We start from the raw sequence: 27868 nt of genomic DNA, 5'->3' as shown, positions 1-27868 counted from the left end.
CTAGCAGTGCAGGATCTTGATGAAGGCCTTCCTGAACTCCACGTTAAAGGTGGTGTATATTATGGGATTGACGGCGCTGTTGACGTAGCCCAGCCATGTGAAGGCGTTGTACATCCATGCAACCTTGCAGGTGGTACAGTGGGTGTTCAGGATGTGAGTGATGAAGAACGGCAGCCAGCATATAATAAATACGCCTGAGGAGAGGAGGATGAAAGAGAGGAGGGGAAGAGGAGAGGACGAGAGGATGAGCGGAGGAGGATAGAGGAGAAGAGAAAGAAGAGAAAGGGGAGAATAACATTCATGTGAATCGGGGAGGTGTGTGTCTCTGGTCTGAAGTCTGAGATGATGACTTGCGATAAGAGTTCTCTTAAAGGAGTAGTAAAGGGAAAATGCATGTTTAGCCCTGTTTTAAGGTTACTTATGATCATATAAAATGGTTCAGATCAAAAAGTTGACAAAACTAGCACTTTTGAGAAAGTCTGATAATTGCTCTACCACCGTTTTGGTCATACAATGGATGTGGATGGGCACCTTGAAAAATCATTCAAGGAGGTGGAGATTGTGAGCTAGGCCTTCTCGTCCTACATCAGTGTCTGACCTCACAAATGGTCTTCTGGATGAATGGGCAAAAATTCCTACAGACACTGGGAAATCTTGTAGAAAGCCTTCCCAGAAGTTATAGCTGCAAAGGGCGGATCAACTCCCCATTACCTGGCAGTCAGAGGTGTGAAAATGTTCCAGAACTTTGGAGTGGGATTTCTCAGCTAAGTTGATTTAGCAGTACTTGCATTCAAATAAGCACATCTTCAACTTTTTTCTACCCAGAACAGAGTAACTCACCCAGGACTATGGCTAACATCTGCCTTTACCCATAACAGAGTAACTCACCCAGAACTATGGCTAACATCTGCCTTTAATACCCAGAACAGAGTAACTCACCCAGAACTATGGCTAACATCTGCCTTTAATACCCAGAACAGAGTAACTCACCCAGAACTATGGCTAACATCTTCCTAGTAATACCCAGAACAGAGTAACTCACCCAGGACTATGGCTAACATCTGCCTTTAATACCCAGAACAGAGTAACTCACCCAGGACTATGGCTAACATCTGCCTTTAATACCCAGAACAGAGTAACTCACCCAGAACTATGGCTAACATCTGCGTGGCTTTCTTTTCCTTCTGTTGGGAGATCTTCCTCTTGCTCATGGTCTTAATGGAGGTCTCGGCCTTGCCGTTGGGCAGGGCTTGGGTCTGGAAGGCCTTGGCCACCCTGGGGGGCTCCGCCTGGAGCTCCTTGGGCCGCGTGTCCCCGTTCTTCTCCGACTTCAGGGGCTCCTCTGTGGGGGTGGGGGGCGAGCTTGAGGAGGGGGCGTTGCAGGAGAGGAGCTGCTGCTGGGGGGTGGGTTGGGCCTGGGGGGTGGGCTGGGGCAGGGGGCCGGGGGCCTGTGGAGGGTCCACACATTTCTGCTGCTGCTTCTCAGACTTGATGTTGGTCTGAAGCTCATCCAGCTCCAAATCACTGCCCTCATTAGCCGCCTCCTTAATGAAGATCTTTGATTGGACAAAACAAACAGGATCTTACTGGGCTATGATGAGGTAATTACGATCTATTATGAAGATTGGGATTACTTGTATTAAGATTAGGAATTACTTGTACTTGCTTAATGGTCTCTCATGTAGGGTTAATGATGCGTGGAATAATCCTCACCCATATCCCCTCTGGCAGTGTGACTTTATAAACGTACTGAGATCATTAGGATTGTGTGGATAATGATAATAACAAAATCCACCCGTAATGCAAATGCGATCTGTGATATACTGTGGTTGTAATGTTGTGAGTTGACCAGGTGGGCCTGCCACCACTGGTTCTATCCACAGTACGTTACCATCAGATGTTTAAAGGTGAATAAAGCTTTCCTTTGTGTGACCTCTCCTAAGACAGCCGTGTTTAGTGATTGAAAGCCTGAGTGAACTATGATATCCTTCGCTACGCACTCAGGATATTAAAGAGTTCATGCTTATGAATGCTTCCTGAAGGAAGGGTAGAGAGGTGATGAATCTAGAGGCACGTCCTCTCAAAGCATGAAACAGCTCCACCTCTGACACCTACAGTAATCCATTTTAAAATCAGTAGGAGCATTTGACGCACCACCTTTTTCTTGTTGACAGGAACACTCCCATTAGATTTGCCGATCACAGTGCAAAGCCTTACGTCTTCAGGGTTAGTGCACTTCTCCTGCTGCAGCCACAAGGACAGAGAGAGGGAGAGAGAGAGAGAGAGAGAGGGGTGGGGGAGAGAGGGAGAGAGAGAGAGGGAGAGACAGAGGGAGAGAGAGAGAGACAGAGGAAGAGAGAGAGGGAGAGAGACAGAGGGAGAGAGAGAGAGACAGAGGGAGAGAGAGAGACAGAGGGAGAGAGAGACAGAGGGAGACAGAGAGAGAGGGAGAGAGAGACAGAAAGAGAGAGAGAGACAGAGGGAGAGAGAGAGAGAGAGCACATCAGTGTTAACTAGTACACAGCTTCTAGGACCCAAAAATCACATTACATTATTAATATCATTAGTAAGTTAAAACTAGCTAATTAAGACTTGTCAGATGGGAACGCACAAACTATCCGCTACTATCTGGACTGCTCCGCTGTGAGAATACTGATCTGCAAACTCTCCTGATTTCCCTGGAGGCTTTCAAGTTATTGAAGTGCAGTACATCTGCTCATCCTCAGTAATGGGGAATGCTCCGTCAACACAGCTGCCAGGACAATCCCTTAGTAGCCCATAGTTTGTCTGAGAGTCTGAGGGACCAACCCCCCTATCAGATGGCCTTCATTACGCCATTACCAGGATTGAACAACCATACCGGGAATACTACAGCTAATGCTGGGTGCAGACTAGAGGATTTTAAGACCGATTTTATTTCCGATTCACCCCTCCCAACAATCGGGGGGCGTTCCCGAATCAAGGCTTGTCGGAACAGATTATCTTCCCAAATGATCCTGTAGTGTGAGGTGTTTACCAACCTAATCTTAAAGTCCAGGTTAACCCAGTTCAAATTTTTGTTATGAGCTTCACACACCACAGGAAAACATGTCATTAACCACCCAGACAAATCTGAGTGATTAAAAATGTCGCTAAGTATATAAAATAAGGCTTCAAAATCGGTTAAAAATCAGCAGCATTCTCTGGTCTGAGACTGTGGGGGCGTGTCTGCTGAAGGCACCGAAGCCACACCCAATTGCGTGGGGAGGGGGTGTGGAGGGAAGAACCTGTCAAACCGTTCTCTGGTCTGCATATTGTCACACTGGCACGCCGTCTCTTTTGTGGTAGGAAGGCACAGCTTTGTGAAAACAGAGAGGAGTTGAAATTACACTTGTCTAATGAGTCAAACGCACAGATGCTTCCTCCTAACCTACCTCCTGACAAACAACACAGGTAAAACTGTAGCTACTCTATACCAACGCGCCAGTGTTACTGCTCTTAGATGCAAAATACAAAAACAGGCAACGAGGAATGTATGAGTCTGTCCCTATTTTCTCCCTGCCACCTCCGGACCCATTCCTATCCCTCCCAGGCGATCCTGTCGTCCCTTGGGATCAATGGAAAAAGTTGTTTAAAATGTACCTTTTAGTCACTGGCTTGAACAGCGCTGATAGCGCGAAGAAGCGTACACTACCGGAGTTGATAATCGGGACAGACTCATCCACTCTCGTTGGCAATGTTATGTGTGAGAATAACGAGCACTGGGCTTCAACTTTCCCTCTCATATCCAACAGAACTGGAATGTTCAGCCAGTAGCCTCCGAGCACCGCTTCACTGGGAGAGGGTACGTCTTTTTCCAGCTGCAGCTGGTCTACCTAACCATCCCCCTCGCTCCCGCCTCCCGGTCTCCCGCTGGACAAATATACTGTAACCATTACCGGTGAACCCATACGCACATCAGGTGACACAAATATGGCAGGCAGTTTCTGTATAGTTAACGCTTATAGTCATAATATATCATCCGTAACGTTATTTGGTGGGTGGTCGCCTGGTCGGTGCTGCTAGCTATGTTAGCTAGACTAAGGTTATATACACACTCCCATCTGCAAGCTACATAGCTAATGTTAGCTATAATTCCTCCTATGATTACATATAATTCATCATAGCTGACATTACCACATAAATGTCAAGACACATTTTGTAGATTAACGTAGCAGTGTATTTCCCTATTGCTTACGTTACCTAGCTAACGTTATAACGTTAATTAGCTATAAGCACACAAGGCAGCGGTGTCGGCACCAAAGGTTGATGCGACAGGAGGAGAATGGAGGCCGGGGAGGGAGATGGTTGACAGGAGGAGAATGGAGGCCGGGGAGGGAGATGGTTGGCTCCGCCGAATTCACCAGGACCAGTCGTGAGTCCGTGAAACCCAAAAGCCTCATATTATAATTGCAGAAGCTTTCGGGAGTGAAATGTTTGCTGCAGAGGCGGGCGCTAGCGGTGACAGACTCTGTAACACCATGGCTCTTCAAAAATGCTAACCATTTGCTTCTCATTTCAGCTTTACTCGGGAGTGAAAGAAGGAGACCTTATCATCCCATTCCTGCTGGCATCCAGGAAGGATGCATATTCGTTTAGTTTTATGCATAGGCATTGCTAACTAAGAAAAACTAGCTAACTCAAGATTGAGCAGGAGAACCGAAGATTCAAATCCATTCTAGCTTTATATAGTGTTAGGGCGGGGATATGCTAAGAACACCGCTCTACGTCATCCGGTACCATTTTAAGCCCACCCAGAAAATCCAGAAATCAAAACTGGTCAAAAACACAAAACTGGTCTAACTTCACAATTCAGTACTACAAATGGTTCATCCCATTTTTACATGTTATCAGCAATGCATCACTAACACATAGAATGTGTTTTCAAGCAAATCTCTGATTTTGGTTAACTGGGACTTTAACGTTCCCGACTGATCGGAGTCTCCCCGATTTTGAATCGTAAATATCAAATGTTTGATATTTATCCTTGGGACAGCGATGGAATGCTGAGCGGAAACCCACAATAGCCAATGAGATCACATTTCCCTGGAATGAATCGCCACTCTGACATCGTGTAGTGTGCGGTCCTGCTTCTTGACTGAATCGTGGAGTGTGCGTTCTTAAGATTAAAATATTTAAAAATCGGTTAAGATGATCGTTATGTCTGTGGTCTCCCACGTTTATAAAATCGGTTAAGATGATCGTTATGTCTGTGGTCTCCCACGTTTATAAAATCGGTTAAGATGATCGTTATGTCTGTGATCTCCCACGTTTATAAAATCGGTTAAGATTTGAAAATCCTTTAGTCTGCACCCGGCATAAGGCAACAATATAGTTTCTCTATTGTCAAAATTGTGAGAATACTTCTTTGTTTGTTTGTTTGTTTGTTTGCACATCTATAAGTAAAACTGTTGCACTTTAGAGCCCTGCATCTACAGTATAATAACTGCTACCCATCCACATCCCACAGTAAACAACAGTGAAACAGTAAATAAATAAATACTAATAAATCAATTGTTAAAAATGCTATTCGTGGCAATTGCCAAGTAATTTCCTATGCTGGTCCATCTGTACACACATATGCATTCTGGGACACACACACTCACACACAAACACACTCACACTCACACACACACACACACACACACACACACACACACACACACACACACACACACACATGCTGGGACAAAAACAGGTATGTGCATGTTAAAGCAATGCAGAGCGACAGGAGAAACCCATCCTGGTCATTGATCTGCGTTGTGTCAGTTAAATCAATACTAGGAACAGGACAGGTCTGTGTAGGACCACTGTTTCCTGAAAGACCTGCCGATCGAGTGACATGGTTGTCGTGGCGACTGAGACAGGAGTGCAGTCTACCATCATGTGCATTTTATAGATAATAGAACAATCATATTGCCATCTGTGTGTTTTGCCCTTAAAATAATTGATCATGTCTGTGTTTCCTTCGTCCTGTTCTCAGTGGGGTTAGAGTGCACCAGCAGATATCTGGACATTGTTTGATTAGCTGTCACAGATACAGGTACATGGAGTTAGGCTGAATACTGCGCCTAGACTCTGACTGACTGTTCCTCTGTTGAGTGGAGAGAGAGAGGGAGAGAGAGAGAGAGAGAGAGTCTATGTACTAGAAAATGCATGAATGCCTCAGAAATGTTCTTATTTTGCATCCCTGGGACCCGTTCCAGAAAGCAGGTTTAACAAACTCTGAGTCTAGCCCTGAAGTCTGAGTTGATTTACCCTGAGATGGGAGACAAGGTGGCACATTAGTTGGAGTTATGCACGTGCATGAGGGCAATAAACAGCACATCATCAATGGAGCTCCGATACCAGGATTGACCATGGCAACCTACGAGAAAAAAAACTCAGCCTACTTCCGTAGTAGAGTTAGGAATTCTAATATGTGGCAAGTTTGATCTATTATTCAGAGAAAAAACAACTCAGCTGCAGCAACAAATGACAGATAATTGGCGTGGGAGGAAATTGCTGCCCTGAGGGGCGGCAGATTAGAAAGACTGACCTTGGAATTGAAATACTGGAACACCAATTAGAGGTGGGTGCATGGTCACAGGTGAATTATGTTAATTGTTGGAACACTATAAAAAAAAAAGAGCTAATGAAATGTGACTGAAGTGATGTTTGATAAGTGGTCCTCAGGGAAGGATAGAATCTAATAGTCTCAGAATCCTCTCCCGTTGGCAAGGATACAGGGATGTGTCATTCAGCTTCAGCATGTTGGTGAGGAAGAATACTTCCTGTCTGACAGCTGATTCACACTTCCTGTCTGACAGCTGCTTCAGGCTCAGGCAGGGAGGAGACAGGGAGGGAGGAGGCAGGGAGGGAGGAGATAGGGAGGAGACAGGGAGGAGACAGGGATGAGACAGAGAGGGAGGAGGCAGAGAGGAGACAGTGAGGAGACGGGGAGGGAGGAGACAGGGAGGAGACAGAGAGGGAGGAGACAGGGAGGGAGGAGACAGGGAGGGAGGAGACAGGGAGGGAGGAGACAGGGAGGAGGCAGGGAGGGAGGAGACAGGGAGAGAGGAGACAGGGAGGAGACAGGGAGGGAGGAGGCAGGGAGGGAGGAGACAGGGAGGGAGGAGGCAGGGAAGGAGGAGACAGGGAGGGAGGAGAGAGAGAGGAGACAGGGAAGGAGGAGACAGGGAGGAGGCAGGGAGGGAGGAGACAGGGAGGGAGGAGACAGGGAGGAGGCAGGGAGGGAGGAGACAGGGAGGGAGGAGACAGGGAGGAGGCAGGGAGGGAGGAGACAGGGAGGAGGCAGGGAGGGAGGAGATAGGGAGGGAGGAGACAGGGAGGAACTCAGGGTTTTTTAGAGTAAACCAGCCAGTGAGCAGGTTAGCTTCACAGAGTAAGTTACCATGTTACCAGACCCAGCGTTTGAGTCATAGGCGTAGTTTTAGGTATGGACGCTATGGACATAGAAAGCCACGGAAACACGAATTGTCCCTACCAAAAATAATACAGAGTGAAAACTGTAGTTTTTAATTACCATTCACAACTTGCGAAAGCAAAATGGTTGGGAATTAAGGCCTGGTTGACAGCTGCGTTCAGCAAGCTATCCAATCAACAATGTACAGTAGCCTACTTTCCCCCTCTCCCTCCCTCGCCTCTGTGAGTGACCGACCCAGCGAGTGCCTGCCTCGCGAGCTCAGCGCGCAGCTCACAGCACATCGAGCATCGACTGTCAGCAACAGCGGGAATTTTGATTAGGCAGCAAGTAAGATTGAAGTTATTAAACAATAGGGAATCAAATATGTTGACCTACAATTATTTTTCTGTACAGAGTTGTATCAATGATAATAGTTTACTTTGCGTCCTACTAAATGCCTATGTAAACTGTAATGTTAGTGCTAGCTGGTGGTGCAGCTAGTCAGAGCTGTACGTATTAGCTATAACGTTAGGTCTCGTAACGTTTGCTGAGGCAGAGATAAGGTGCTGTAATGTTGTCATAACAGTTGTCTTTAGCTAGTAATAATAAATCAGTTTTGGTATAACCGTTGCAAACTCCTAGGTTTGAGCAATGACTAGCTAGGTTCACTCGCCCACTGAATTGCATAGTAGGCTAAACAAACGAGATGTAGACGTCTGGCTTGTTTATGCAATTCAATAGTCCAAGTCCAGCGTAATTATGTTCATATAATATTATGTTCATATATGCTACACAGAATAGGCTGTAGGCTACTCGTTGTCACATTGCCCAATCAGTGGCGACGGAAATTAATCTGATTCAGCCACCACCCAGATTCAATCCAGACTACGTGAAACAACAACAGCCCAGTGTGTCCCTACCAAAGCTCAAATCAAATCTACGCCCCTGGTTTGAGTTACTCCTCTTTCTGGAACAGAAAACCAACCCTAACCCGTTTCCTCATGTCAGGGTTAAACTAAACCCAGAGTTTTCATCTCAGGGTTAAACTAAACCCAGCGTTTCCTCATCTCAGGGTCAGGGTTCAGTGTCTTGCTCAACTTGGACAGGAGGGCCGGGAATCGAAGCGCTGACCCGACGGTCCCGTTGGACAACCCGTTCTACCTCCTAAGCCTCGGCCGCCCACATCTCCTCATCACCTCATCTCAGGGTTACAAACTTTCACTAAACACGCTTTCTGGCACACCCTTCCTGGTCAACCTGGGTTTGATCGCCTCACCTTCAGTGTGGTGGCCATTTCCTGGTCAACCTGGGTTTGATCGCCTCACCTTCAGTGTGGTGGCCATTTCCTGGTCGACATCCTGCTGGAAGGGACGTTTGGGCTTGGTGTTGACGCGTTTCCGCCGCTTGCGGAGGACGACGTAGATCTGGACGTACACCAGCAGCGTGATGATGAAGGGGACGTAGAAGGACACGATGGAGGAATACACCACGAAGGCTGGGTTGGCGATCACACACATGGCTTCGTCACGCGTCGCTGTGGAAGGAAGGGAGGAAGGAATGAAGGATGGAAGGTAGGTAGGAAGGTAGGTAGGAAGGAAGGAAGGAAGGAAGGAAAGTAGGACAGAAGGAAGGAAGGAAGGAAGGAAGGAAGGAAGGAAAGAAGGAAGGAAGGAAGGAAAGAGGGAAAGAAGGAGGGAAGGAAAGAAGGAGGGAAGGAAGGAAGGAAAGAGGGAAAGAAGGAGGAAGGAAAGAAGGAGGGAAGGAAGGAAGGAAAGAGGGAAAGAAGGAGGGAAGGAAGGAAGGAGGGAGACATCAGTTACGTAAAGACACTGAACTGCATTGCACATACAGGGTAAGGGCCAGCTGGCATTCACTCTTAACACTTAATCTCAGAAGAGTTTTTGGAGCAGGGTTCATCCATGTCCCTCTAGAAGCCCCAGAGCCCCAGAGGAACGGAACACAATGCTTTTACCGTTTCCAATATAGGATTTTGTGTTTACTGTTGCTCAGTAAATTCTATTAGATCCTCCAGAACCTCCACTACACAAGATTGTACCATTTTGTCATACTGTATTTGGGCAATAAGGTTTTATTAATTTATTTTTTAATAAAAGCCACAATTCAGTGGAACACCCTTTTTTGTATATATTTGCACTGTATGCTATTTTTTTTTTTACTATGTATTGTTTGTTTTAACCTGCAAAGGGATTGCTGCTGCAAATTAGCTCAACGCTCTAATCTGGTAGAGTACATTAAATTGTGACATTTATGTCTGAATTGTACATTATCCATTTTAAATTAAGTTTCTAAATAAAATGTGCTTCCGCAGGATAAGGCTGCTGAAAGCACACATTCTGGAGGAAGTGGAGGATGTTTGGAGAGGAGAGTGCTGGGTTTGTGTATGCATGAGTGGGTGTGTTCATGATGAGTGTGTGTGTGTGTGTGTGTGTGTGTGTGTGTGTGTGTGTGTGTGTGTGTGTGCGCGTGTGTGTGTGTGTGTTAGAGTGTGTGAGTGTGTGTGTGGATGTGTGTCACTATGTGTGTGTGTGTGTGACTGTGTGCGTGTGACTGTGTGTCCCTATGTGTGTGTTAGAGTGAGTGTGTACTGTATGTGTGTGCGTGTGTATGTTTGTGTGTGTGTGTGTGTGTGTTAGAGTGTGTGATTGAGTGTGTGTTTGTTTGTTACCAGTGTTGTTGAGGCCAAACAGCAGGGGACAGGAAATAGCGAAGGACAGAACCCACACCACAGAGATCATGACCGTCACGCGACGCCGCGAGCTGTAGCGCGTGTTATACAGCATCGGCATGGCAACCGCTGTGTACCTGAGAGAGGAGGGAGGGAGGGGAGGACAGGGAGGGAGAGAGAGGGGAGGAGAGGGAGGGAGAGAGAGGGGAGGAGAGGGAGGGAGAGAGAGAGGGAGAGGGAGGGAGAGAGAGGGGAGGAGAGGGAGGGGGAGGAGGGGGAGGGAGAGAGAGGTGGAGGGAGACGGAGCGAGAGAGGGGGAGGTAGAGAGTGGGGGGAGGAGAGGGAGGGAGAGAGGGGGGAGGTAGAGAGAGGGAGAGGGGGAGTGAGAGAGAGAGAGAGGGTCAGAATAACCGTGAGACATGGAAACATTTCATCTCTGAAGAATTATTAAAGTATTCTATCCAGATGTGTCTGATGTAGTCCATCAACAGGCTGGAGGTTTTAATGGGGAAATCAAATTAAATAACAGGGAGCCAATCACTGCACTTAGAAATGTTCGTTTATTGAAGTAGAAGTCTTTAGAGTTGGATAACGGCATAAGTGGGTACACTGAACGCAACAGATTGTGTTTGTGTACTGTATGTGTGTGTGTCTGTGTGTGTGTGTGTGTGTGTGTGTGTATGTGCGTGTGTGTGTGTTCCGCTTCAGAGAGTTGAAGACATGAACGCTGCTGCCCTTTGCCAGAAAATGGCAATTCATTAGAAACTGTAGCTCGCAGAGATTGGTGCGTGCGTGCGTGTGCGTGTGTGTGCGTGCGTGTGTGTGTTTGAGGACGAGGTGAGAATGTCTTCCTCCATGCCGCTCTCTGTTGACACCATGTCAAGTAACCATGACATGACTTGACTACTGTAATTCATTGTTCACATGTCTCAATAAGTCATCCATTGATCGTCTTCAACTTGTCCAACATGCAGCTGCCAGATTACTTACCAGGTCAAAAAAGTCTTGTCACATGACACCCATACTCGCTGCCCTGCACTGGCTACCTGTCTCTTTCAGAATACAGTTCAAGGTGTTGCTCTTCACCTTCAAAGCCATCCACGGACTAGCCCCCAGCTACATCTGTGACCTCTCCACCACCACACCTCCAGAAGGACCTTGAGATCATCTGACCAGGGTCTCCTGACAGTACCTTGGACGCGGCTAAAGACAAAGGGGGATTGGACTTTTGGGGCTGTGGCTCCTAGATTGTGGAACACGCTCCCACAGGATCTGAGAGCTGCTGCTTCTGTGGACAGTTTTAAAGGGCAGCTAAAGACACACTTATACAGACAAGCCTTTGAGCGCTAGGCCGTCTCTATCTGCCACACTCTCTCCTTTCGGCTTGCCTGTCTTCCCCTGTCACTGACCTCTTTTATGTCACTATGTTCATGTGTACTCTTTTTCTTTAATATATTCAGTGCACTTGTATGTATCTGATTGGACAATGTTGTTTTTAATGTTCCCACTGTAAAGCACTCTGTGCACTCGTGCTACGAAGGGTGCTATATAAATAAAATTTTACTTACTTACTTGACAGCTGATCTTATGATCTTATTACTGACCTCTGCACTCTCACCGGCTCCATTGATCTCATGATAATTTGGTTTCCAGGCTTTTTAACGCCTGGGTTCACTCCAGCACTTAAGCAGGGACTCGCTTCCTTCCTGGTGTCCAATAACAAGGGCGTATTTATAAAACACTGCACATGGGAAGCTGTGTGAGTAGCACATTTTTTGTTGCCTGTTAACGTATTATTCTAGTGTGGGAATGATCACGTGTGTGTGTGTGTGTGTGCATGTGTGTGTGTGTGAGAGAGAGAGAGAGAGTATATGCGTGTGTTGGCACAGTATATGCATGTGTGTGTGTGCGTGTTGCTCTCTTTTCCTGGTTAAATCAATGTTAAATAAAAATAAATTAATAAGGGGCAGTGCAGGGCAGTGGCTAGTTTCAGTGCAAACTAGAATGCTATACTAGCTATCCCCCAGCTGAGCGCCTCTGTGCTGGAGTTCACCCCAGTGGACGAGAGGGTCGCCTCTCTGCGTTTTAGGACTGTGGGGGGGGGGACTCTGACTGTGGTTTGTGCTTATGCAGCAAACAGCAGTTCGGAGTACTCAGCCTTCCTGCAGACCCTAAGTGGAGTCCTATTTGGGGCTCCTGCAGGGGACTCCACTGTCCTATTGGGGGACTTCAATGCACACGTAGGCAATGATGGAGAAACTTGGAGGGGCGTGATTGGGAGGCATGGCCACCACGATCTGAACCCGAGTGGTGTTTTGTTGTTGGACTTCTGTGCTAGCCACAGTTTGTCCATAACAAACACCATGTTCGAACACAAGGATGCCCACCAGTACAGCTGGCATCAGAACACCTTAGGCCAAAGGTCGATGATAGATTTTGTTATCGTATCATCTGATCTGAGGCCATGTGTTTTGGACACTCGGGTAAAGAGAGGGGCAGAGCTGTCCACTGATCACCATCTGGTGGTGAGCTGGTTTCGATGGCAGGGGAAAGTAGTGAGGGTGAACTGGGAACGTCTGGAGGAAGAGCCTGTCCGGAGAGATTTTAATTCCCACCTCCGGTGGCGCTTCTCTGGCATCTCTGTGGAGGTTGGGGCATCGGGACATCGGGCATGAGTGGTCGGTGTTCAAAGCCTCCATTGCTGAAGCTCTGGCTGGGAGCTGTGGCCTGAGGGCCATAGGTACCTCAAGGGGCGGTAACCCTAGGACACCGTGGTGGACAGCGGTGGTCAGGGAAGCTGTCCGACTAAGGAAGGAGGCCTTCAGGGATATGTTAGCCCGGGGACTCCAGAAGCAGTTGCAGGGTATTGACTGGCCCGGAGGGCTGCGGCTTTGGCCGTGACCAAGGCAAAGCAGCGGGTGTGGGAGAAGTTCGGAGAAACCATGGAGAAGGACTTTCGGTCGGCACCAAAGTGTTTCTGGAAGACCATCAGACACCTCAGGAAGGGAAAGCGGGGGACCATCCAAGCTGTATACAGCAAGGAAGGGACACTGCTGACCTCAACTGAGGAGGTTGTTGAGCGTTGGAAGGAGCACTTTGAGGAATTGAATTGAATTGAATTGAAACCTTTATTGCCCCAGAGGGGAATTTGATTAGCACACATCAAGCATACAGAAAACATTGAAATGTACGCCCATCACCAACACCACAATGTCACCAACCACCATCAGGTGCATCAGGAACTCCTGAACCCGACTAATCCACCCTCTATGATCGAGGCAGAGCCGGAAGATGATGGGGGGTCATCATCAATTTCCCTTGAGGAGGTCACTGAGGTAGTCAAACAACTCCACAGTGGCAAAGCCCCAGGGACTGATGTGATCCGTCCAGAAATTTTGAAGGCGCTGGGTGTTGAGGGGCTGTCTAGGTTGACACGCCTCTTTAACATTGCGTGGAAGTCCGGGTCAGTGCCAAAGGAGTGGCAGACTGGGGTGGTGGTCCCAATATTCAAAGAAGGGGACCAGATGGTGTGTGCCAATTATAGAGGCATCACATTAATCAGCCTCCCAGGGAAAGTGTACTCCAAGGTGCTGGAAAGGAGGGTCTGGCCGATAGTCGAACCTCAGATCAAAGAGGAACAATGCGGATTTCGTCCTGGTCGTGGAACCACCGACCAGCTCTTCACTCTCGCAAAGATCTTGGAGGGGGCGTGGGAGTTTGCCCAACCTGTCTACATGTGTTTTGTGGACTTGGAGAAGGCTTACGACCGGGTCCCTCGAGAGGTCTTGTGGAGGGTTATGCGGGAGTATGGGGTGAGGGGATCCCTACTTAGGGCCATCCAATCTCTGTACACCCAGAGCAAGAGCTGTGTCCGTGTCCTCGGCAGTAAGTCGTCTTCCTTTCCGGTGGGGGTTGGCGTCCACCAGGGCTGCGCTTTGTCACCAATTCTGTTTGTGATTTTCATGGACAGGATATCGAGGCGTAGTCGTGCGGAGGTGGGTTTGCAGTTCGGTGAGCTGAGGATCGCGTCGCTGCTATTTGCAGATGATGTGGTCCTGATGGCATCATCTGCCTGCGACCTCCAGCACTCTCTGGATAGGTTCGCAACTGAGTGTGAAGCAGCTGGGATGAGAATCAGCACTAAGTCTGAGGCCATGGTTCTCAGCAGGAAACCGGTGGTCTGTCCGCTCCGAGTAGGAAATGAGCCCTTACCCCAAGTGAAGGAGTTCAAGTATCTGGGGGTCTTGTTCACGAGTGAGGGAACCATGGAGAGGGAGTTGGGCCGGAGAATCGGAGCAGCTGGTGTTGTTCTGCAGTCGCTTTACCGCAATGTTGTGACGAAAAGAGAGCTGAGCCAAAAGGCAAAGCTCTCGATCTACCGGTCTATCTTCGTCCCCACCCTCACCTATGGTCATGAAGGATGGGTCATGACTGAAAGAACAAGATCAAGGATACAAGAAGCCGAAATGAGTTTTCTCCGGAGGGTGGCTGGGGTCTCCCTGAGAGATCGGGTGAGAAGTTCAGTCATCCGGGAGAGACCCGGAGTAGAGCCGCTGCTCCTTTGCGTCGAAAGGAGCTAGTTGAGGTAGATCGGGCATCTAGTGAGGATGCCTCCTGGCTGCCTCCCTAGGGAGGTGTTCCAGGCGTGTCCGGCTGGGAGGAGGCCACGGGGTAGACCCAGGACTAGGTGGCGGGACTACATCTCCGCATTGGCCTGTGAGCGGCTAAAGATTCCCCAGGCAGAGCTGGTTGAGGCTGCCAGGGAAAGGGATGTCTGGGGCCCCCTGCTGGAACTGCTGCCTCCGCGACCCGACCCCGGATAAGCAGATGAAGATGGATGGATGGATGGATGGATGGATGGATGGATGGAAATGAATAAAATAAAACCTTAATGCCTCTTTACACCTAAATAAGATGCACCCCAACACACGTTTGTCTGAGTTTCTATAGATTTCCGTTGCGGCCGCCTGACTGGTTTGGCGATGAGACGATTTGCGCGTCTGTGGTGTCTGTGTCTCACCGATCAATGCTGATGGCGCAGAGGTTGAGGATGCTGGCCGTACACATCATCACGTCCAGGGTGACGAAGATGTCACAGTGGATCTTGCTGAAGCGCCACTCACCAACCACCTGGCAGAGAACAACAAACAACAACAAATGTACATAAACAAACATGTCCGACCATGTTTATAGTTTTACTGAGCCTGATTCAAACTGAGGTGAGAGGTTACAGTCAGGCAATAAAGAGATATTGTGTTGAATTTAGTGTTGAGCCGGCAGCAACATTTCACTGTGACTGTACACCACACATTATCTTGAATCTAAATAAAAACCACATACTGCAAAAACATCATCAGACTGCCTTTACTGTGGTGAGATCAAAACATACATATGTTATCCTACTTATTACATGGCTACTAACAGTGCCAATATTGATTAGAATATATTTAATGTTATTTTGTAGCTTCAGCTAAAGACATTAGCTGGCTTCAGCTATGACAGCGTTCCTAGCAACGCTTGGTTCTGTGTGATGGGGCAGTGGGCGTTTTCAGAGATCGGCTTGATGAGACGAAAAGATATCGACCGTCTGAGAATGTTCAGCAACGTTCAGACAGTGTTGCCCATAGACATACGGTGTTGCCCTTAGCAGCGATCAATATTGCTCAGTTGCCCTATAGAAATAATTGGCCGGTAGAATTTTCCAACCAAAATTATGTATTTCAGAGTGGAAAAAAAAAAAGTTCATTCAGGAACACTCATTATTGCTACAAATGAGGTACAGTTAAGTTTGGCGCTAATGGCTCCAGTCTCAAAGCTTCCCCTGATTAGCCTAGTAGCATGCTAAGCCTAACCAGGGAGCATGTTACAACCCACCCCCACCCCCCCACGGGGACGCAGAGTGGGCCAAAGGACCTGGAGCACAACAGCACCCACAGGGGTGTAGGAGCACCCACAGGGCTCTGAACCGGGGGGGCAGGAGCAACCACAGGGCTCTGAACCTGAGGGGGGGGGGGTAGAAGCAAACACAGGGCTCTGACCCTGAGGGGGGGGGGGTAGAAGCAACCACAGGGCTCTGACCCTGGGGGGGGGGGGGGGGGGGGGTAGAAGCAACCACAGGGCTCTGACCCTGGGGGGGGGGGTAGGATTAGGGTTAGGTTAGCAACAGTGAGTACGCAGCATTGGAGTAGCAGAGAGCAGCGAACTAGGAACTTATTTAAATAGACCGTCTTGCTGTGAATGGGCTGTGATTGGAGAATGAATAATTGAATGACTGATTGAAAATGTGTATTGTTCATCTGATCACATCTGAGGCGCATGACCCTGTGTCCTGCAGGGTCGCATTGCTACAAGTATTTGGTACGTAAGGCATTTAATATTCATAGTTTCTGTAACCCGAGTGTAAATTGAAATGTCAGATTATGGACATGTATGGATTATCTGATCCCGCTAATCTTCTAAGGGTGGAAGCCTGTTCTGCCGCTCGCTGTTATCAATGCTGATCCTGCAGGAGCTGCGCAAACACACACACGCACACACACACGCAAACGCACGCACACACACACATGCACACGCAAACACACACACATGCAGACGCAAACACACACACGCACACACTCACACGCAAACACACATACACACACGCACACACACATGCACACATACCACACGCACACACACATGCACGCACACACACACACACACACACACACACACGCACATGGCGTGAAGACCGATGTGAGTGTGAATGTGAGACACCCTGCCCAGGGCTCCAGCGCTCCTGCACGGCTGATTATGAAGCCGTTCATTCATGAAGACGTCTGGCAGGTGAGGAGAGGTGAGTGGAGGAGAGAGGAGCAGGAGAAAGAGAGGGGAGTGGAGGAGAGAGGAGCAGGAGAGGGGAGTGGAGGAGAGAGGAGCAGGAGAGTGGAGGAGAGAGGAGTAGGGGAGTGGAGGAGAGAGGAGTAGGGGAGTGGAGGAGAGGGGAGTGGGGGAGAGAGGAACAGGAGAGGGGAGTGGAGGAGAGGAGAAGGGAGTGGAGGAGAGAGGAGTGGAGGAGAGAGGAGAGGGGAGTGGAGGGGAGAGGAGTAGGGGAGTGGAGGAGAGAGGAGTAGGGGAAGGGAGGAGAGGAGAAGGGAGTGGTGGAAAGGGGAGTGGAGGAGAGAGGAGAGGGGAGTGGAGGGGAGAGGAGTAGGGGAGTGGAGGAGAGAGGAGAGGGGAGTGGAGGGGAGAGGAGTAGGGGAGTGGAGGAGAGGGGAGCGGTAGTTAGTGCACTACTAATTACCAGAACTCACAAGTGCATCTAAGTGACTAAGAGCATAATCTAGCGCTAAAGCTAAAGTGCAAGAGTAGCAAGATATAAGTACAACACTGTACTGTAGGTCTATAAGAGGGAGGGTTCTGGTAGTACTTCATGACTCTGTCGCCCTCCTCAACTCCTCTCCTCTCTGTCAATTCCTGTGAGGTCTTATCAGGAAGGCAGACTGAAGAGATATGACTCTCCCTCGCGACGGATCTCTCCCTATTAATCTTTTTATCAATCATGCTCTTTCTCCATCTCTCTCTCCCCCCTTCTCTCTCTCTCTCTCTCTCTCTCCCCCACTAGCTTATTATGAGCTTATTTACTATGAGCTGACAGCCTCATACATCTCCAGCAGGTACATATATATTATTATTATTATTATTATTATTATTAAACAAAAATAGAGAGTGCCCGTGCTCAGCATAAAAGGTGCAGGTATACGAGCCTGACGAAGCAACATGCGAAACGCGTGTTTTATTTTATTATCAGATCCCTGTCTAAGAGTAGAGTATGTTACTACTTCTCTGATCTATTATTTAACCCTTATTGAGTCAGGTAGTCTCATTGAGATACGGAATCTCATTTACCAGAGAGACCTGGCTGCCTGACTGATATCCCCGTCTCCAGGCCAGGCTGGCTCACACAGGGGGGTGATGTGGTTGGCTGTCATAGCCGGCTGTCAAAATGAAACACCAAGGAAGAATGTGCTTCAATGCTGCCCGCGGCCTCCGTCACATCTTTTCCTTTGTTCTTCACGACTTTGTTTTTCTTCATTCTCTTTTATTCTCTCATTCTGTATTCTTTATTTGTTTATTTATTTTAAATCCCAGTACCTCAAGGGGTTTTATTGACCACACAGTGTGACAGTAATTATATACACGTCTGAGCAGTGAACACAGCACACAATACCCCCTGCTTTCTTCAGGTGTCGCCGGTGGAAATTGCATTCATCCCATCCAAGCTATCCTCCTCCAGGGGCAGCCAGGAGCAGTGGGCAGCCATTGTTCATGGCGCCCGGGGACCAAGTCCAGGTCCACTTTGGCACAATGCCGGGAGCTTTACCAGCTCAGTAGCTCAGTAAGGCCCTAGAGGAGAGGAATGCAGATTAGAGAAGAGAAGCTGCATCACTAAGAAGAAGCCAAGTCCCAGCAGCTCAACAAAGCCTGACCGGCAGAAGGACACTCTCCGTGTATCAAAGCTAATTTAGCATTTATTATGACAAAGGACAAGACAGCAGCATGAGCTGAGCTGTGACGAGCCCATCATCAGCGCACATGGTCCAAGACACTCAGGGCTTGTCCACACGGACCCCTGTACTTCTGAAACCCACATGGTCCAAGACACTCAGGGCTTGTCCACACGGACCCGTGTTCTTCTGGAACCAACGTTTTTCGGGCTCCGGTTTCCACACGAGTGGTGTGATAAAAAAATATGATATCCACACAGAACCGCAAAATCCACTACCAAGCGATGTAATACACATGCCAAAGCAGTAGACCACACCGACCGGCCAACGCATCACTGTGGTCGGTCCTTCGATGGGCGGGCGAAGCAGCCCACTTAACGACAGTAGCGCTGTTCTGGACATCCTGACGTTCTCTCGCCATTCCTCCGCCAAATCCACCTCATTCTCGAAATTGTACCACCAGCTAGAGGTCCGACCAGGCCTCTTCCAGAACCTCCGTTGGCGGGCCCGTCGCTGCAGTCGTGGGAGTGCAGTTGGGGTAGCTAGCAAGAGGAGCAGCCTCCTTCGTTGCTCGTTCAGGCGCCTCTGTTGTTGAATGAGGTTGATCAGCTGGATATGACACCCAAAGAGTGCAGATAGCATGCTAACCGATAACGTTAGCACCAGTGTTTTTGTTAGGTCTGCCATTTTACTAGCTATTTACCGTCGCTCTGACGTCAAACAATGGAGACAAGTAATAAAATACTGTCGTTATCCCATCTACGCAACCGCTGACACCGGAGTCTTCAAAAAACTTCACCCTGGACTCCAGTTTCAAACAAACACAGTTTCAGGGGCCCAAACAGCGTAGAAAAATACACTGTTTCAGAAGTACACAGGTCCGTGTGGATAAGCCCTCCACGGACTTAGATTAACACTGTCCACACGAGCACAGGTATTTTTGAAACCGGGCATTTTTCTACGCGGTTTGGCCTTCAGTCCACACGCAAACGGCTTTCTCGGTCACTGAAACCAGACTTTTTTTAAAACTCTGTCCAAAGTAAACATTTTTAGAAACTCCACTCCACAGAGTTTTAGGCTTGCACGTCGCCGTTACCTCCTGTTTAAAAAATGACGTAATGAGAACCGTGTGAACTCAGCCACACAACTCTTCGGCTCTCCGTTACCAAAATGCCGTTCCTCTTGTGTTTTCTCCTGGCGAATAAAGGGCTGAAAATCAAAGTTGGAGTGGAGCAGAAGTCCGAAAGTGAATGTGACAGCGAGCAGCCTATTTGACGTGCGTGTTACAGCGTCGTTACCATGGCGCCATCGAACAGAATGAGCCAGTGACAGACTGGGCAGTGTGTTTTTGCATTTTCATGTGGACAGAGTTTTATTTTTTAAGAATGAAGAACGAAAAACCCCTGTTTCAAAAATACCTGTGTAGTGGAACAGAACATTAGATATGGATGTCCCGGCGAGCAATGTTAGATTTGTGTTTGAGTTTTTCAATTTCATCCCTCTTGATTAATGCTAGTAGCTATGCGAACTGCTTTGCAGATCATCTGATAACAGCTTTGTGTTGACGATAACCACCTGAGCAAAGGGCCAGAAGTTTATTTTAAGAGTTGTAATGTTAGCTACTGTTTGGCTCGTTGTTATATATGAAAATAGATAGATAGACTAGATAGACTTTTACTAGCTACTATAGCACCCGCTAGGATGAGCTAATGTTAGCGAGCTACTTGTTAGCACGTTGTTGCTATAGCCCAACAGAGGTCATTCAACGTGTGGGAAAACACACGCTGACACTTTATTGCAGAAGCACGTCTTTCTCGTGGTCATGGAAACACACTTTACTGCAGTATTCCCAATCATGCAGCATCTGACAAACAAGAACGTCCAGGCGTCTTCCAGCCTCGATCACCCATGACACGTCAGGCCAGATGGACCAATCCTGTCCTAGTAAAAGATTGTCTGTTTTTAACAGATGAATGTGGTTCGACAATATGTCGTGTTTCCAGTAGGACTGTGTTTACAAGCACACCATTTCTGCATGTCATCAGGAAGGACCGCCCTAAAGACGTTGGGTTGGTTCTGAAATGCAGTATTTTATCTGTCTCTTAGTAGAGGGTTCTAGAATGCTGAGATCATTTCACATGTATAGAGAGATATGGAGGAGAGAAAGATAGAGAGAGAGAGAGAGAGAGAGAGAGAGAAGGAGGGAGGGAGAGAAGGAGGGAGGGAGAGAAATAGTGGGAGAGAGATAGAAAACGCAAGCATCCTGACAGCCCTGTATACATTTCAGATTGAGCGTGTAATCTGATATCAGCGCTGTTCAGACTGGGCTGGCTCCTCACAGATTGTGGTCACGCGCCCAGAGGTCAGAGGTCAGAAACAATATCTGAACCGCGGACGTTAGTGGAGGTAGAGAGAGAAGGAAGAGGGAGAGGCAGAGCTGGAGAGAAGAAGAGGGAGGGAGGAGACAAAGGAGACAGAAACAAAGAAGAAGAGGGAGGGAGGAGACAAAGGAGACAGAAACAGAGAAGAAGAGGGAGGGAGGAGACAAAGGAGACAGAAACAGAGAAGAAGAGGGAGGGAGGAGACAAAGGAGACAGAAACAGAGAAGAAGAGGGAGGGAGGAGACAAAGGAGACAGAAACCGAGAAGAAGATGACTGTCTGTGATAGCTGGCATATATCTTCTTCTATGGTATTGATTTTTCAGAATGGGTCTGACTGTTCACCTCAGGCTCTGCTCTGCTCACAGTCCCAAAATGTCACCGGCCATCGACTCAACCGGGGGTGAGCGTTCACAAAGAACCAGCACACCTCTAATAACCACATCGCAGGAGAATAGGGATATTTCAGGGCTGTCCGTCTGTGACCAGGCCCGCAGACTGTGTGTGTGTGTGTGTGTGTGTGTGTGTGTGTGTGTGTGTTTCCTTGTGCGTGTGTGCTTGTGTATCTTTTTTTAAATGTATTTATTAAACCTTTATTTTACCAGGGAAGTCCTATTGAGACAGAGGTCTCTTTTACAAAGGAGCCCTGGCCAAGACAGCCACAAACAGATAGTTCAACAAACATTAAAAGCACATAAAAACACAGCAAAGCATTAGCACACACCATCAAAACACCAACAGGGCACATGGACACATCCACAAGGCACAATAGCACACAATACCACATACTGTGGCATGATCAGTAGCAGCAAAAACAGACAATCACACGCCCACATGGAGCAGCACACAACATCAAAACACCAACAGGGTGCATGTACACGTCCACAAGACACAATAGCACACAATATGACATACATCTGTGTGTGTACAGTATGTGTGTGTGTGTGTGTGTGTGTGTGTGTGTGTGTGTGTGTGTGTGTGTGTGTGTGTGTGTGTGTGTGTGAGTGTGTGTGTGTGTGTGTTTCTGTGTGCGTGTGTGCTTCTGTATTTTGGGTGTGTTTGGGTGTGTGAGTATGTTTCTATGTGTCTGTGTGTGTACAGTATGTGTGTGTGTGTGTGTGTGTGTGTGTGTGTGTGTGTTTCTGTGCACGTGTGTGTGTGTGTGTGTGCTTGTGTGTGTGTGTGTGTGTGTGTGTGTGTGTGCGTGTGTGTGCGTGTATCTTGGGTGTGTTTGGGTGTGTGAGTATGTTTCTATGTGTCTGTGTGTGTTTGTTTCTGTGTGCGTGTGTGTTTGTGTATCTTGGGAACCCATTAAATCTCTTTTCTTGCCTGTCTCTCTCCACTCCCTCTCCTCTTTCTCATCTCTTCTTTCCTCTCTTCTCTCCTCTCCCTTCTCTCCTTCCTCTCTCTCTCTCTCTCTCTCTCTCTCTCTCTCTCCTTCTCTCTCTCTCCCTCCCTCTCTCCCTCCCTCAGCCTGGAGCTAGGGACATCATCCATGAGCACATCTTTACCTTGACTCTTTTTTTAGTGTTTAAATGTCACCAAGCAGCCAGTGGTGGAGCAACAACCCCCCCAACCTGCTGCTGATAGTCTGAAATCCTCACCTGCAATCACCCTGCCAAGGGGAACCAGAGTTAAACAAAGCACAATGTGATCATTTTGGAAATTACTATGTGTTGATCATTTATCTATTATCATGGTGCAAATAAATATGATAGTAGTAGTACACCCCAAAGGTCATAGTTTCTCACTGGGTAGACTCTAGGAAGCCTCATCATCCAAATAAGCTTTCTAAAAACAATTTGTGACTGTTTGATAATGGAATGTATGAACATGTTCCAGAGGCGCTAGCTAGTGTGTATTTCCATAAGTGATTTATTATGCACTGTTGCATATCCAAAAGAGGAAACAAACTCTGAGTAGAAGGTGTGTGTGTGTGTGTGTGTGTGTGTGTGTGTGTGTGTGTGTGCATGTCTGTATGTTTATCAGTGTGTACAGTATGTATCTGTGCATACATGCATGTGTGTGTATTTGTGTGTGTTTCAGTATGTCGATGGCCAAAGAGCAAAACCTCCTATCTGATCTGCATGATTGGGTATCCTTAAAAAATAGCATCCTGCAAGAAAACAACACGTTTTTTTTTCTCAAAAGAAGTGAATTTTTCAGATAGAAGGTTTTGCTCTTCGGCTATCGATGTGTGCATGCAGGACTGAAAATTAACTTTTTGGCTCACCTGCCAAGGGGACTGGTAGATGAAAAAATCAAACTGCCAAGTATATTTTTTACCGGCCCAAATAATAAATTGTCTTTTTTGTCACATTATACATCTGTTTCAATACTTTTCATTCAGATAATAGTATTATGTTGAATACATGTTTAAGGAAGAGACCAAAGTAAAATTTCAAATAAATCGACTGTAGTAGCGCGACTGTAGGTGACTGTAGTAGCGCGCGTCCTCTGAGGTAAATGGGAAAGATTTTCTGTGCGCGAGTAGCCTCGCGTCACCAGTCTCTCCTAGTGCGTGAGGCTCCGCAACAGTCATGTGACTGAAAACTGTATTTGGTGCAGTGAGGGAGCTATTTAATTGCAACACACAACAAACAGAACGCCGGTTTATGGCATGGATGTGGCGACATTACACGCATAATTTATTACATGACTCTATTGGTACAAACATTTACCCGCCAGCGTGGCGGATTGCCTCCGAAATTTAGTCGCCAAATGGAAATTTGACCCGCCATTGGCAGGCGGCGGGTGTTAATTTTCAGCCCTGTGTGCATGCATGCATGTGTGTGTGTGTGTGTGTGTGTGTGTGTGTGTGTGTGAACATGAATGTGTGTGTACTAGGTGTGTGTGTGTGTACATTTGTGTGTTACTACGGGTGAATGCGTGTGTCTGCATATCTATGCATGAGCCAGGCATGTGTGTACCACGTCTGCCAGGGGTGTGTGCGTGTGTGTGTGTGTGTGTGTGTGTGTATGTGTGTGCGTGCGTGCATGTGTGTGTTTGTGTGTGCATGTGTCCGGTATCCTTTTGTGTGTGCCTGTGTGTGCGTGCGTGTGGGTGCGCGCGCATATGTGTGTGTGCGTGCGTGTGTGTGTGTGTCCCAGCTGTGCTCTCCCTACCTCCAGGTAGACCACCCAGGGCATGACCAGCGTGGCCACCAGCAGGTCGGCCACCGCCAGGCTGACGATCAGGTAGTTGGTGGTGGTCTGGAGGGCCTTCTCCCTGGACACGGCCATGCACACCAGCACGTTCCCGAAGACGATGACGAAGATCAGCAGCGTGAGCAGCATGGCGTAGTAGTTGTAGGGGTGCTTCTGCCCGTGCTCCGTGGCATTGGGGCTCCGCGTGGCGTTGTCGAACTCATAGAAGCTCTCGTTGTAGGGGTACAGGGTTAGGACGTCCATGAGCTCAGAGAGACGCAGGCCGGGGACAGGCCCTGGGAGGGGGAGGCGGAGGGGGAGGGGGAGGGGGGAGGGAGTGACAAAGGGGAGGCGAGGGGCGGTGATAGAATTACACTGGTGTATCTGTGTGTCCTATTCAGAACAGCTAGTTTGATTGGACTAAGTGACGAATATGCCATTTAAAAGTCGCCATTTTTAAAAGTCCAAGATGGATGCCGTCTTGGCATCTTAAAAAAAATGGCATCTTGCATTTTCTGATTTGTTACTTTTGCTTTTCAAAAATGTATAGTTTGTAAATGTTTTCATACTTCCACACATACTTTTACTTTTCAAAAATATATAGTTTATCTAATCTCTCTAATCTAAAAGACGCGTATTTGGTCTTAGCAGCAGAAAGAGTGGAAGGAGAGTCGAGGGTTAGGGTTAGGGTTAGAGGGGAGAGGTCACCTAGGGAGTTCTTCTGAAGGATGACCCCGCGGTCTCTCCTCATCTGCACCCTGCTCATACCCTGCGCGTCTCTCCTCATCTGCACCCTGCTCATCCCCTGCGCGTCTCTCCTCATCTGTACCCTGCTCATACCCTGCGCGTCTCTCCTCATCTGCACCCTGCTCATACCCTGCGCGGTCTCTCCTCATCTGCACCCTGCTCATACCCTGCGCGTCTCTCCTCATCTGTACCCTGCTCATACCCTGTGTGGTCTCTCCTCCTCTGCTGGCTCCCTCTACCATATTTCCTGGAGGTGAGCTAGTTCTCACTGATGTCCAGGGAACGGCTTAATCTCTATAAACACGCCCGTCCAGTCTGTCTTCACTGTGTGCAACAAGCCTTTAGAGCCTTCCACACAGCTTTGTGAGTGTTTCAGTGTGTGTGTGTGTGTGTGTGTGTGTGTGTGTGTGTGTGCGTACGTGTGTGTGTGTGCCAGCGTGTGTGTGTGTGCGTGTGTGCGTTTGTGTGTGTGTGTGTGCATGCGTGTGTGTGTACGTTTGTGCGTGTGTGTGTGTGTGTGTGTGTGTGTGTGTGTGTGGATGAGAACATGTCTTTGTAATCAGCAGCTGTGAGATGCTGTCTAGCAGGCAGGCTGTCTCATGGGCATGGAGTGGAGGGGGTGTGTGTGTGTGTGTGTGTGTGTGTGTGTGTGTGTGTGTGGATGATAATGGGCGTGGAGTGGAGTGTGTGTGTGTGTGTGTGTGTGTGTGTGTGTGTCAGTGTTGAAGTACTCAAGTACGATTCGAGTCGCGATTTTCGGGACTCGTGACCCGACTCGGACTCGTGCATTCACTGAGTACCGATGACTCGGACTTGGACTCGGGAGCACCGAGGACTCGGGCTCGCGGATTGACTGGACTCAGAAGTTGGAGACGAAAATTAGGGGTGGAATACGCGTTATTATGGATCGCACCGCTGTCAGGCGGGTCTTGCCTACAACTGCGGTGCGATCCATAACGCATAGGCTACACCCAGCTTCCTGTCTGTAAAGCTCATTGGGTTGCATTGCCCTGCTCTGTCTCTGTGTGTGAAATGGGATATAGGCCTATTAATACATTTAAATTTGATTTGATGAGACCATTGAAACTGGGTAACGTTAGCTAGCCTAAATGTATTTTGCTCTGGATCAAGTCCCAGATGAATGAAGGTGACGGTCGAGCGGGTATCCTTCATATTAACAACACTAATCAACTCCAAACTGCCAAAAAAGCAGATAGCTAAATTTTGTAGGTTGATATGAATCCAATGATGTCCACCTCTTCACATTTGATTTCGATTCTCTCTGACCAATCAGTAGTCTGCAGTGTTGTCACATCACGTCAGCTAGCTCGCTTCAAATTGCTCAGAAACTCGAAGGAGGAGATCTGAAAAAAAGTTGCAATTCGACTCGATTCGACTCTCCTTTTGTGCGATGGAATCAAGTCGAATTGCTGCTTTTTCGTGCGGTGTCAAAACGACTTAACTGGTAAACATTACTATAGGGTGGAAACCCCAGAGATCCTTACTGGAGACAGGATACTGTGGGTAAGTCTTGGCTGTGGCACACATAGCCTTGCTAGGTTGAACCATTAACCTAGAAAGCTCTGGAGCAAACACATGGAACACCCGAACATTCCGGAACAGTGAGAACCCTTGTTTGTTGCTGTCAGCCAATAAGCACACTCAACTGCTAAGCTAGTAGCTGCTGCTTGCTACCTGGGCTTTGCCAGGTAATCTGTCCAATTAGGAGAAACAGGATGTCAGGAATCTCAGCAGCCCTGGGCAGGTCACCCATCCTGTATAGCTGCTCTCAGAATCACTAGGCGACGACAACTACCCACAATTCCGCACATACTGATGCTGTTTACCCACAATCCTTCACTCAAATGTCTACCCACAGGAAGTGAGCAAACTGCTAAACCTCACCAGACTCTCCCTTCACCATCGGCCTCCATCACCCTCTTTTCTCCTCCACTCTGCTGTGTGTGTGTGTGTTTCTGTGTGTACGGGTGAGGGTTAGGGTTAGGCAAGAGGCCCTCAGCCTCCTGCCCTCCTGCCCCCTGTCCCCGGCCTCTTGCCCCCGGCCTCTTGCCCCCGACCTCCTGCCCCCAGCCTCCTGCCCCCAGCCCCCAGCCTCCTACCCCAGCCCCCGGCCTCCTCGTCTGCCTTTTTGTTCTTTGCTTTTTCAGTACAACACAAAGTTACTCCCAGACAGGACATTCAAAACAGAGACAAGAATCGGACACAAACACAGGCAAGGACAATTATCACATAAGACAAGACAACTAGAGGGGCTTGCAGACCTCCCCCCCCCCCCCCCCCTCTCAACTGCTCTCCTCCTTCCACGCCCCCCCCCCCCCCCCCCCCCCGCCCCTCTCTACCTTTCCTCCCACCTCCCACCACCACCTCTCATGTGCTGTGCTCTCCTACTGGCTTTTTGAATTGGTTACTGTAGCACCACCTGTAGTTTCCTCTTTCTGCTTGACATCTTTCCTCTCCAATTACCAAAACGTTGCTAGTTTTGTGAAGAATTCCCATTCACATTCATTAACAGCCAAGCAGAGCAGTAGTGGAGGGAGGAGTGGGCTGGTTCATAGTCTGCAGACAGTAGTTTACAAGATGTACATTTGAGATGGGAGTTATACAGCCAATGACATGTTAAATCTATAGTCTATAGGCGAGATATAGTTTTCATTTATGAAGTCAAATCATGTTAATGTGCAGACACTTTATTTTCATCCACCTGAAAGGGTCTGCAGTTTACTTTGAATGCTTGAGGTTTACATTATCGTTTAAATGCAAGTTGAGACACTAGTCTCTGTGTTGCTTGGCAGTATTGCCTTTACTCTCACTTGCCCATGCTGGGTTCGATCTTGGCTGTACAGACATCATCACACTTCACACTAACAGATAGTATACATAAAGCATTAAACATGGTAATTTAGCGGACTCTATTGAGGTAGCCTACAGAATGCATCGCTTGAACTATCCACACGAATGAGAAATATAACGTTATGGTGCA

The 27868-nt window shown here is 48.1% G+C and overlaps 1 protein-coding gene across 1 annotated transcript; it reads right to left on the bottom strand.

Moving 5' to 3' along the window:
- Positions 1 to 24384, bottom strand: drd2a (dopamine receptor D2a; the record flags this gene model as incomplete). Its single annotated transcript, XM_084444518.1, has 7 exons — positions 1 to 194; positions 1145 to 1556; positions 2155 to 2241; positions 8749 to 8957; positions 10110 to 10246; positions 15130 to 15239; positions 24100 to 24384. The coding sequence occupies 7 exons, from the start codon at positions 24382 to 24384 to the stop codon at positions 1 to 3; spliced, it is 1434 nt and encodes a 477-aa protein (XP_084300644.1).
- Positions 24385 to 27868: the final 3484 nt, after the last annotated feature.

The sequence above is a fragment of the Borostomias antarcticus genome (genome assembly GCF_949987555.1).
Source record: "Borostomias antarcticus genome assembly, chromosome: 1".
NCBI classification, from domain to species: domain Eukaryota; kingdom Metazoa; phylum Chordata; class Actinopteri; order Stomiiformes; family Stomiidae; genus Borostomias; species Borostomias antarcticus.
This window is presented reverse-complemented; position numbering and strand designations above follow the sequence as displayed.